Consider the following 12,205-nt stretch of genomic DNA (forward strand, 5'->3'; position numbering starts at 1 on the left):
GCCAAATACGGATCAGTATGTGAGGCAAACCACACTTAAACACTTCTACACCACCGAAGAGCTAAGGTTGATACTGGTCTATCCACAGCGACGATGCAACGAGCCTCGAGAAGCAAAGCACGACGTGAAGGACGCGCCAGAAGCACAGCACTGAGCCACACCAGGTTTGTACACTGCACTCTGACACCCAAAAACCACTGGGAAAGCGTCACATCCCACAGGACACATCGGTATCTACAGCTGTGTGTGTCCAGAGGAGCCGCCCTGCCTGAGGGGGAAAACTGCAGGATTGCAAAGGCTGGGTCCTAAAGCAGGCAGGTAAAAATCTTCAGGAATGGGAAAAGCACTACAGGATTGCAAAGCTGGCTCCCAGAGCAGGCAGGTGAAACCTTCAGGAATGGGAAGAAACCTGCAGGATTCCAAAAGCTAGGTCCCAGAGCAGGCAGCTGAAACCCTCAGGAACGGGAAGAGAACTGCAGGATTGCCAAGGCTGAGTACCAGAGCAGGCAGGTGAAAAGCCTCGAGAGCAGGAAGAACCCTGCAGGATTGCAAAGGCTGGGTCTTGAAGCAGGCAGCTGAAAACCTTCAGGAATGGGAAAAGCACTGCAGGATGGCACAGGCTGGGTCCCAGAGCAGGGAGATGAAAAGCTCCAGGAATGGGAAGAACCCCGCAGGATTCCAAAAGCTGAGGCCCAGAGCAGGCAGCTGAAAGCCCCGGAACCCCGTGGAGCTCCTGATCCCAGCAGCCAGAGCCCATCCTGGGTGCTTGTGCCCACTGCTCACACAGGGATGGGTTCTCCAGCGGCCACAGGAAGGTCCAGGAGCACGTCCAGGTCCTGTCCTGCAGGAGCAGCCAGGTGGGGCTGTCCCTGTGTCACCTGTGCCCCAGCAGCAGCTCCCAGCAGGGCACCACGGGCACGGCTGTGGCAGAGCTCCGTGAAGTCACAGCAGAAAGCCAAAGCCACCAGGGCTGTCCCATGCCACCCCTGCCCTGGGCAGGTGTCACCTGCTGAGCGTTGTCCTGTGCCACCCCTTCAGGTGTCACTGCTGAGGGATGCCCCAGTGCCACCCTGCAGGTGTCACCTGCCAGGGTGTGCCCACAGGTGACACAGAGCCCTGCCTGTCTCTGAGATGCTCTGTGGGACACAAAAGCATTGCAGCCACTGGCAAGGGTTTCTAAAAAACAGCAAAATCCTCCATGGATAAAGTAGATGGCCCAGTATGGAAAATACTTGTAAAAGGTATTTACAAAAGTTGAAAGAGATTAAATACAATAATACCACATTCATGTCCCCAAAAGCGCTTTCACTACAGTGCATGTTTAAAAATACAGAGCATTTTTAAAGTATATATTTATATATGTATATATATATATTGAAGATTAGATTGTGCTTTAAAAAAATCATTACTTCTGAATTTGACTAACGTGAAAACTGAGTGCTGGGAAAAATACTGATTAAAAATACCCAATTTTATATATACTGCTTTTCACATAACATTTTGCTATACATGGGATGCAAGTAAATATAAAAATACCATTTTTCAAGCAGCAGGGTGATCGAAATAAAGAGTATTAATATAGGAGGGCTGATTTTACAAAAGTAAGATAAATGATTAGACAGGGAGAAACCATAATCCAAATTAACTTTTATATAATACTTTCAAAGAAATCTTTATCATAGACACCTCTTAATATATAAATGTTCAGTACTTTAACTTTAACGTTAAATATGGATTACACAAAATACAATCTATGCAAACTGACCCATGCACATTGTCCTAAGAAGGCAATGGAGCCACTGACACGAGCAAGGTTTGCAAACTTTGGTCCTCAGGTCTCACATTTGGCAAAACACATCAAGACCTGACAAGCTTTTCTAGTCAATTCCTAATTTCCAGGTTGGCATTTTAGCCCAGTCCTCTGTGCACAACAGTAGGGAGAACTGAGTCTACAGGGAAGACTCTGTAATACTATGGAAAATGAGCTGAAAAAAGGAATTTACCATCATTTACATTTTCAGCTTGACCTAATGGACTATTTGCTGCCATAGTCCCTATCTGATCACGGGAATGATTTTAAGTTGTGATAACCAGTTGTTGAACAACTCTAAACTTGTTAACAACTGGGGTGCAGGGGGATTTACAGGTGACATAAAAAATTAAAATCAAAAAATGCATTCCAACCGTGCCAAGTGCATATGAACTTCAACCGTGTTGAACAGAAGTGATCACCAGGAGTAAAGGCCATTAACATGGATTTAAAAACAACCCCCGTGGAAATGCCACACACAGACAGACCCAAAGAGGTTCAGGCAAGTAACACACACATTCCAAGAAGAACATTAAAACTTCAGCATAAAGAGAAAAATAAACTCGCCCCACAGTTACATTCAGTTAAGCATCACACCCAGAAGCTTTGCCCAGTGGAGGACAAGCTGTGCCCAGCCTGTCCCACTGGGCTGGCACTGGCAGGCACACCCGGGAACCTCCTCCACCTCCTCCACCTCCTCCTCCTCCTCCTGGTTCCCTTGCTTTGCAGCCAGGCCCCATCCCAGACCAATTTTTGTTGCGTTTTTTGATGCAGCTGTTTGTCTGGACCCTATGGGATACGGAATGCTCCAGCTGTGCTCCATCCTACCCCTGGTGCTATCAGAACTGTGCTCATCACCAGGGGCAGGTGCTTCCCTCCCTCCTCACATCTGTGTCCCTGCATGCTGCTGTTTCCAGGTGAAACCACATTCCAGGCTTCCTTCCCTGAGCTTCCCTTTGTTTCAGTAAACCAGCACAGCCAGTGATGCCCTACCAAGTAAGAAACACAGAAATCCTGCAAAATAAAAATTGCTCCAAAGCTCCACTGCTTTGAAAGAGAACCGTTTCCTACACCCTCCTCCTAAAGGTGGCTCGCTTTTCCCAAAACCTCACGAGGACAGAGACTTCAAGCAAAAAGCTCCTATAAAACTATTGGAATTTTAGAAAAAAATCCAGGTCTTCCTGAAGATAATTTATTGCCGCTGATTGGTCCTGAGAAAGCTTTAAGCAACAATACATTTGCACGTGTTTTAACTGCTGCCTTTTCTGAGAAGGTACGTGGGTCCTGAGATTAAAAACCATGTTTTACTCTATGCACTTAAGCTTGGAAAATGCTTCACTGTGCAGATCAAATATGAATTACACTTTGTCACGCTACATCTTCCTTCTGTGCCAATTTATTAAAGCAGATTTCCATCCAGACACTAACAAATTAAAGTTTTTGGGATGAAATGCAATGATAAAATGCCACACGTGTGCTTCCTCACATTGGACTGGCATTTAAGGACTTCAGATCTTCCTTCTCCCTCATTCCCCACCTCCTGTTAAAAGCTATGGTGTGAATTTTTTGGCCTGGATACCAGAAAATTCCTCATCTGATACTCTATGAAAGGCAACTTCAAGGCAATGAAATAAGCCAACAAAAACACAAAAACATTCACAACTCTGAAGAAAAAATATGGACCCACAGCAGTTACTTCTCAATGGAAGTGCTTGGTAGCTTGAGATTTTTTTTTTCTTTTTAACTGTTAAAGTGTCAAATTTGCATATGTTTAACTCAATTTCAATATCTGAAAGACTACTCAATTTGCTTTTATAAAAACCTTACAAAAGATGTTTTTAAATGCTTGTAAAAGTAAGCGTTTATCTACTGAGAAAATTCTAGTACTGGATAAAACTCTGAATATACAGCTGAATTTTGTAAATGTTTTTTTCTTTCTCCTAGAAGTCTAACGGCTGAGTGTTTAACCTAGATAAATGAGTCTTAGACACGATGAAAAGTTATAACTTTGCACACTTTTTACCATGTGATGTTTTGTTGCTTTGTAACTTCGGATGAGACAGTGCTTAGGGTTTTTCCAGAGCTGGTGTTGGGTGGTCAGCGGGGGCCGGCTCATTGCTCGGTGCCCCTGTCCAGGTTCTCAATCACCCTGGAGAGGCGGATGTTCAGCAGCCTGATCTGGCTGTCCAGGTGGTCCATCTTCTCCTCCAGGCTGCTGTTGCTGTTCCTCCTCCAGTAAAAGCCAACGGGACCCGTCATGAAGTAGACGGCCACGACGAAGCAGAGGGGCAGCACGGCGTGCTCGGGGTCCCCCTCGTACTTCTGCAGGATGTACACACAGGACAGGGTGAACAGCGCCACCCTGGCGATCCAGAAGAAGCGGCCAAACAGCATGTGCAGCAGATAGAAGAAGAATCCGAGGAACAGAGATAAAAACCAGTAGGCCAGCAAAATGGCACCGATCAGCAGGAGGGCGCGCGTCGGGTTGTTGGCAATGGCTGCCGGGCTGAAATAATGAGTCAGGTTGGAGGCTGGAAAACAAAGGGAAATGAACAGGATGTTAATGAGGGCGGGCTGGAGGTGCACGGGGCAAAAACACACAGGCACAGCTCTAAAGGGTCACATCCCCACAGCACTGGGGCAAAAACAGGCACAGCTCCATCCCCATAGCAATGGGGCAAAAACATGAGCACAAATCCACAAGGTCAAACCCCACAACAGTGGGGCAAAAACACAGGCACAGCTCCAAAGGGTCTCATTCCTACATCAGTGGGGCAAAACCACAACAACAGCTCTATAGAGCCAAACCCACACAGTAGTGGGGTAAAAACACGAGCACAGCTCCACCTCCGCAGCAGTGGGGCAAAAACACAGGCACAGTTCCAAAGGGTCAAACCCCCACAGCAATGGGGCAAAAACATGAGCACTAATCCAAAGGGTCACATCCCCACAGCAGTGGGGCAAAAACAGGCACAGCTCTATCCCCACAGCAATGGGGCAAAAACACGAGCACAAATCCCAAGGGTCAAACCCCACAGCAGTGGGGCAAAACCATGAGCACAAATCCCAAGGGTCAAACCCCACAGCAGTGGGGCAAAACCATGAGCACAAATCCCAAGGGTCAAACCCCCCCCAGCAATGGGGCAAAAACAGAGCACAGCTCCAAGGTGCCAAACCCCCACAGCAGTGGGGTCACAGCACTGCTTTCTAAAGTAAAGGGTAAAGCTGGTTCACCTATTTCTGGATGAACCTTCTTCAAATCACTGGCTCAGCTCCAAGGATTCAACTGAATTCATTCCAGGAAAGGTGGTAAAGGCTCTTTAAAGACAAACCACTCTAGAGCCTGAGGTCAAAACTCATACTCAGGCTACAGATCCTGCTTTGTAAAAGTGACATTCTAAAGGCTCTCAACTGCACCTTTCCTTTCTCTAGTCCTCATTGATTTCCCTGCACTGTTCCTGGCTGTGTGAATCCATTTAATGATGGATCCAGCAAGGAACCAGCCGTGCCTGGTAATTCATTCTATACACATCCTGTAGATACACAGACAGAAATGGAATAGTGGGGTTCAGTCTCCTTGTTTGAAGATACTAATAGGAAAATCAAAGCCATGTGAAGCAGAGAGACACACCACTGATGGATGTTCAAGCAGCATGATAAAATGTAACTGTTTTCCCATTTGCTTGTAAACACTGATACAGGCTGAGACAGTTCAAGGGTGAGCAAGCATCACACTTACCATCAATTCCAAGAACATCTAACAAATCAGTCCATATTCTCCAGAATGTGTCCATTAATACATCCACCCCATTCACAAACCTCTCTGTCAACCTTGAGAAAAACTGAGAAATAAAATTGAAAATTAAAAAAATCCTCAATTGCTAAAGTAACACTTCGAGACTTATTTGTCATGAGTAGAATTATAATTCATTAAGCAAGATTGGCAGATTATTTTGTCGTCTTCATGGGAAAAACTGTAAATCTGTTTTTTTTAACTCTGTGAATCATGAATTTATGCGTTGCAATTATCGTTATTGTAGGTATTTTGGCATGTAAATGCACATCTTGGCAGGATTTTAAAATGCACTTTATTGGCTTTACTATCGTTTTGAAGATTAGAGATAACACTATTACCAACAACTGGCAGAGCAAACCAAAGAATTCCTTTCATCGAGCAACTGAGAGTTGTCCCCAGCACCACACGCAAATGTCTCAGGTGTACTCAGAGGTCAATCCGACAGAATTTATCTCAGCCTGAGGACAGCAGGCACAGAGGAATGAATGCACGCCTGCTTCCCTGCCAGTCCCGCTGGCCCCACGAGCACAGGATGCTCTGCCCTGCACCCAGAGCGGTTTCAGCTCCTCACCCAGCGGCCCGGCCGCCTCCCCACCTCACACCACCTTTATTTAAGCCTTTAGCTGCTATTTCCCCCCGCTTTCCTGCAAGCCCGGCCTCCCGCTTTTCTCCCCACAGCAGCGCTCCTGAGGTCGCTGACGAGGCCACGGCCGGTCCCGCACCGAGCGGGGCGATGGGGACGCGGGGCTGCGGCCTCAGAGCCGCCCGCTCAGCGCCGGAGCAGCGAGGCGAGGGAGCCGGAGGGGAGAGGGGGGCGGCGAGCGGCACCTCACCTTCTGCAGGGCCCGCACGTTGTCCTCGCCGAAGAGGCCGCTGACGCCCTGGTAGAGGCCGCTGGCGGCGCGGCGCAGGCTGTTCTGGCGGTCGGCCCCGCGGCTCCGTGCGGCCCGCACGCCGGGCCCCGCCGCGCCGAGCAGCAGCAGCAGCAGCAGCAACGCCGGGCCCCGGAGCTGCACCCGCCGCGCCGCCGCCATGGCCGCCCCGCCGCGCCCGCCACAGCGCCGCCCGCCGGCCCCGCGCCGCAACTGCGGCCGCACGGGCGGGGCTCCCGCGGCGGGAGGAAATCACGGGGACGAGCGGCCCTGAGGGGAGAGAGCGGAGAGCGGCCCTGAGGGGAGAGACCCGAGAGCGGCCCTGAGGGGAGCGGCCCTGAGGGGAGAGAGCGGGGAGCGGCCCTCAGGGGAGCGGCCCTGAGGGGAGAGACCCGAGAGAGGGGCTGTGAAAAACGCGTGGTTTATAAATGGCTTTCCGCAAATATTCAAATAAATATTATATGTGTTGTGTTAGAAAGTTGTGTTCTATCAATTCTCTGAAGTACGGTGTTAAATATAGTTTTAGGTTATAACAAAATGTTAAAATAGAAACTGTGCTATGTAGGATACTTTTTTTCTAAAGGAAGGACTCGCACTGAGATAGCAGTCAAAGGATACCTAAATCTTTCAGAGAAAGAGAATTTATTGCTCCATTATTAGGAGAAATGAACTTCTTCCTGCCTCACTCGGTCAGGACGATGCTGTCAGGATTCAGAGGAAGAAGCTGACACTGCCCAGACAGAATCCCGTGTTTGAATGGAAATTACGCATCATGTATGAATATGCAACAGGTTATTGTTTTCAAGGGTTAATCCTCTGTTAATGTGGGTCCTTTTTCGGGCTTATGCTGCCCAGAAAAAGGTACCCGGATGTCCATAACTCTTTATTTCTATTGTCTCATATTGTCTTAATCCAAATTGTCCAAATTATTATTAGTTTAATTGTACTACTATTTTTATAACCATTCTATTACTATTAAACTTTTAAAATTTTAAAAACAAGTGGTTGGCATTTCTCACAGGGTCCGACACCACTGCTCACCACACACACACAGCTGGAGCGCTGTGCCTGGTGCCACAGGTTTAGCTTTTATATTTTTCAAATTTTGTGCTGCTTTAGGGTGCAGGTCTGAGCTTTGTATTAGTAAAATAAAGCAATTCCATCTCTATCTGGGGACCAAGGATGAATGATCCAAATCTCAGGCCCAAGAGCACAAACAACAGTGGAATGAAAAGAGAAAAAAAAGCAGCATGGGACTTAATAATCTAAAACTATAATTGCAGAATTAACTCCAATACGTGAATGGAGCAGAATTTACAAAAGTGAGAGATCCCCTGACCAGTCATCTTTTTTGTGATCATTTTTGGGTGTAGCCCAAAATGGGGGCTCTTGTGCTGCCCAAGGTGTATCCGTGGAGGCCCTCTAATAAATCCCTGCTTTATTCTGTGACTCTGCCTGGCCTCTGTTCCAGGGCAGCCTGCACAGGGCACCGTGCCCAGCTTGGGGCTGCTGGGTGCAGGAGAGATAAGGAGCTGCTGGACAGGGCCCAGCAGAGGCCACAAAGATGATTTGGGGTTTGGAGCATCTCTTATGAGGAGAGACTGTGGGACCTGATTTTATACTCCATGTTCTTGGAGTTTAAACCGTGTGGCTCAGCCTAGGACTGCTAGCTGAGTAGACATTTAGAATATAGACATCTCTGCCATGGCCTTTTTCCCGGTTTTATTCTGGCCAAAGCACTTATTTTCACATTTAGCAAAACAGCCTGGACATTTCAGCATTGTTTTCTATTTGGCCCTGGAAGGCTTGGGCCCCCATCCAGGAAGGTACTTAGGATTCGATTTCAGCAGGATATAGATGCTTTGTACATTTATAAATTTTGCTTTCATTTAAGATTTGCTGATCTGTTGATACCTGTGTACAGTCTGAAGCCTCGTGCTCTCCCAGAACAGGTTGGTAACTGATAATATTTTGGAGGTTCTTAGGAGGTTTCTGTCACTTCCACATTGTGCTTATCCTCTGAGCACACACTAAATGTCAGCTTCTGGGGCATTTCTTGCAAGTTACATCATACAAAATAACCTTGATGATAATTAGTGTTGCTTTCTGTGCCTGGTATATTTCTTTGCTTTGTTTCCAGTTGCCATGGCCTTCCCTTGTGTTGTTTATGATTCATTGGGTCTTGTTTGTGCAAATTTGGGAACATTCCTATTTCTCTGTGTGAATTTCTGTGGAGGAATCCCCTCAAAATCCCTTTTGTTGTGTCTTCCCATCTGTTCTCCACGGAGTTCCAGAGGCCTGTGGTAGTGGCTGTCCTCTGCACGAGGTCAGGACAATTTGGGAAAATTCCTGGTATTTCATTGATACCCTGGCCTGCCTCAACGAGCCCATTCCAGGTGAGTTTATCTCTCCAAATGCCCAGTTCTTATGAAATTATGGGGTATTTCACCCTCCTCGTTTAAATAAATGAAACAGTGTCTGCCCAAAGAATACATTGCATCATGGCATGAAGGCTTCTCAGCAAGGAGAGCTGGGAGATTTCTGGAAAGGTCCTTTGGTGAGGGTCTCACTGTACAGAGGAGGCATGGGTGTGCTTCTCTATTTCCTCATCTGCACCAAAAACTCTGTAAGTTATTTTACTCAGAGATAGGAATTTAACAACAATTTGAACAGTGTTTAAAAAAAAATGGGGGCTTCTAGGGGTCTGAGTTTTTAGCAGATTGCAATGTGTTCTCTTTTAAAACATCATTATGCTCAAAAATGTGGCATGGCCATAAAGAAAGCCAGCTGGTGTTACAGTTCCTAACCTCCCTGACCCTCATATTTCTGTCTTTGCTTCATCTCACAGCCTCAAGCTGTCATAGCTGATCTCTTTATGGCCATTTGTCATTTAGGCCTTTTTTCCCTAATGTCCTCCCCATGAGGGTTTTCTTGCAATGTGTCAACATTTCTTTTCTTCTTTTCCTTTTTTCCATTTCCTTTTCCTTTTATTTCTTTTTCCTTTTCTCCAAACACCTTTGATTTTGATTCTGGTTACTTGTACTCCTGACACAATATAGAGGCTGCAGATATCAAATGAGCCAGGAATTTCTTATTCTTACCCAGATTCATTAACCAGCTGGCTGATGCTCTGAATATAGGATTTTTATTTAAATTTCCAAAATCTTTAGATGTCTTAATCCAGCTGTTGGTTCAAGGGATCATGGTCAGGCCTTGGCATATTGCAGAGATTGCCCTGAGGTATTATTACAAAACTTTTATCTCATAGATTCTGGCATTTCATCAATTTAGTCTTGCAGGTGACTCCAGGTTACCTCAGAGCCCTCAGTGGGGTAATACCATCAGCAGCATGATTTTTTAGAATGGCCCCTAATCTAATCTGAGGCAGAAAACATGATTTCATTTCTACCCTATTATTACTATTAGCAGGCATAAGGCAAGGCTTAAAAAGATTTGGGAATGGGCAATTCCAGTCCATCACATTCAGGCTATTTTCCTCCTCCTAATGTAGTCTCCAAACTTAATTGCAATAGTACTGCAGTCCTGTTAATACCTATTTTCTCATTAAAGTTTTGTTTAATTTTCCTTCTTTTACTTCCGACTTTTCCACAGTCACTTTTGAAAGAGGGAAAAACTGGTTTGGATAAGGGAAAACTGGAACGGAGGCAGGGAACATGGATGCATAACCCCCTCTTAAATAAGGAGTAAAACTCCTTTACAAGAGTAAAACCGCTGCTAATAAGGGAGAAAGTGCTAGCAGGCTTTCCCAAAAACCCAGTTCTATCAGCAAATCCATCGTTCGCCTTCCTCCCTGAGCTATAACCGGGTCAGTCCTTTATGAATTACACCTTTTTCAGCTCAGTGAGAGGATTTTTGGGTCCCTTCTCAGGTGATTTAGCTGCTCATTTTCTTTTTAGGAGTTCAGGTTGCTTTGGGTGGGAGAAAGCGGCAGTTTTGCCTCTGCTTTTAGGAGGAAATATTTAGCAAAAAGGATATTTTAGACATTTGAGCGGCTGCTCGGGAAGGAAGGTGGGTGAATGACCGGCCCTGGAGGCGTTTCAGAAAAGGTTGCATGAGGCGCTCACTGCCGTGGTCGGGTTGCCAGGGGGGTGTTGAGTCACAGGCTGGAATCGATGGCCTCAGGCGGCTTTGCCAGTCGAATCGATTTTTTAATGCTAAAACGGGAAATTTCGGCACCGCCCCGGCGCTGAGGGGACCCGAGGGACCCCCGCCCCTCCCGCCGAGTGCACGAGAGCGCTCCTCTGATTGGGCACACCTCCCCCCGATCCGGCCGCTCATTGGTCGGCGGGGAGAGTAGCTTGAGAAACCTCTGCGCTGATTGGTCCCGGCTGGAGTCGGCTCTTCCCCCGTCGGGCCAGCCGCGAGGAGAGCGCGCTCTGGGCTGATGTGGGGCCAGGCGCGCCGCAGCCAATCAGGAGCGGCGGTGTGCGGGCCGCGGTGCGCCGCGCGGGATCCGTCCGCAGCGCGGGCCCGCCCGGCCCTGAGGGGCGCGGCGGCGGCGGCGGCGGCGGCGGGCGGGGCGCGCAGTCACGGCATGGCTGGGTGGGGAGCGCTGCTGTGAGCATCGGGGCCCGTCTGCCACCCAAACACCGCCTTGTCATCCACACCAGAGCCCTCAGTGCCGTGTCAGACGTGTCCTTAAGCACCGTGATTCCATCACCTCCCTGGGAAGTACAGTCCAGTATTTAAGTACTGTCTGTGGGGAAAAAAAAAATCATAGCTAAACCTCTCTCCTGGTGCAGCTTAAGGCTCTGTGCTATCACTTGTTCCCTGGGAGCAGAGCCTGACCCCCCCTGGCTGTCCTCTCCTGTCAGGAGCTGTGTAGAGCCACAAGGGCCCCCCTGAGGCTCCTTTTCTCCAAGCTGAGCACCCTCACAGCTCCCTCAGTCTCTCCTGGGGCTCCAGGCCCTCCCCAGCTCCATTCCCTTCCCTGGACACACTTTTAATGTCCTCCTGACCAGAGAGGCCCAGCCTGGGCCCAGTCCTGGGCACAGGACTCGTGTGTGGCCTCACCAGAGCACTGGGGTTAGTAGGCAGCCCCACATTCCTGAGGTGGGACCCCCTCAGTAAAAATCACAAATTACAGCTCTGTTTCCAGTCCCGACAAGGAGCGCTGCAGCCATAGAGGGCATCCAGCAGGTGTTTGCTGAGGTGTCACTCTCCACCTGTCCCACCCCTGGCCCTGAGCTCACCCCAGAGCCGGGCAGGCTGTTTGTTCATTGTTATAACATTCACTGCGGTGAAAGGTGCAGAGGGGCTGCCCGGGGGTCTGAGGCAAAACCCCACTGCCCCTTTTGGGTTGTGAAGTGTTTATGACATTAACAGAGCATTAACCTGTGTGGGTGCATCCGCTGCTACATGACATGCAGGCAAACAATATAAGTTATCCCTTCCTCAGATAGCAGGAAGATGGATTCTCCAGGCAGTTTCCCCACCATGGGCTGTGGATCCCCACGCCATTGAACCCTCTGGGACCTGGACACTGCAGCTCCCGCCCTGCCTTCTCCCTTATCTCTGTGCTTGGCAGGTGTCCGGCCATGGATTTCACACTTCCACTGACCTCCGGGCGCTGCCAAGGCGAGGGAGACACGTCGGGCAGATAACGTGTTCCCATTCTGCCTCCCCCAGTCCCTCTGGGGAGAGTTATTTAAAAATACAACAGATTTAAGGTCTGTCTCGAAGCAAATAAAAATTGTGGATTGTTTA

The 12,205-nt window shown here is 48.3% G+C and overlaps 1 protein-coding gene across 1 annotated transcript; it reads right to left on the reverse strand.

The window, feature by feature from the left end:
• Positions 1-1,065: 1,065 nt before the first annotated feature.
• Positions 1,066-6,640, reverse strand: BRI3BP (BRI3 binding protein). Its single transcript, XM_054289063.1, has 3 exons — positions 6,440-6,640; positions 5,550-5,652; positions 1,066-4,341 (listed from the first exon to the last, which is right to left on the reverse strand). The coding sequence occupies exons 1-3, from the start codon at positions 6,638-6,640 to the stop codon at positions 3,923-3,925; spliced, it is 723 nt and encodes a 240-aa protein (XP_054145038.1). The 3' UTR covers positions 1,066-3,922.
• Between the last annotated feature and the right edge of the window lie 5,565 nt (positions 6,641-12,205).

Source organism: Melozone crissalis, unplaced genomic scaffold (genome assembly GCF_028551555.1).
Source record: "Melozone crissalis strain CALT ecotype California unplaced genomic scaffold, PUWL_Pcris_2 ptg000063l_1, whole genome shotgun sequence".
Taxonomy (NCBI): domain Eukaryota; kingdom Metazoa; phylum Chordata; class Aves; order Passeriformes; family Passerellidae; genus Melozone; species Melozone crissalis.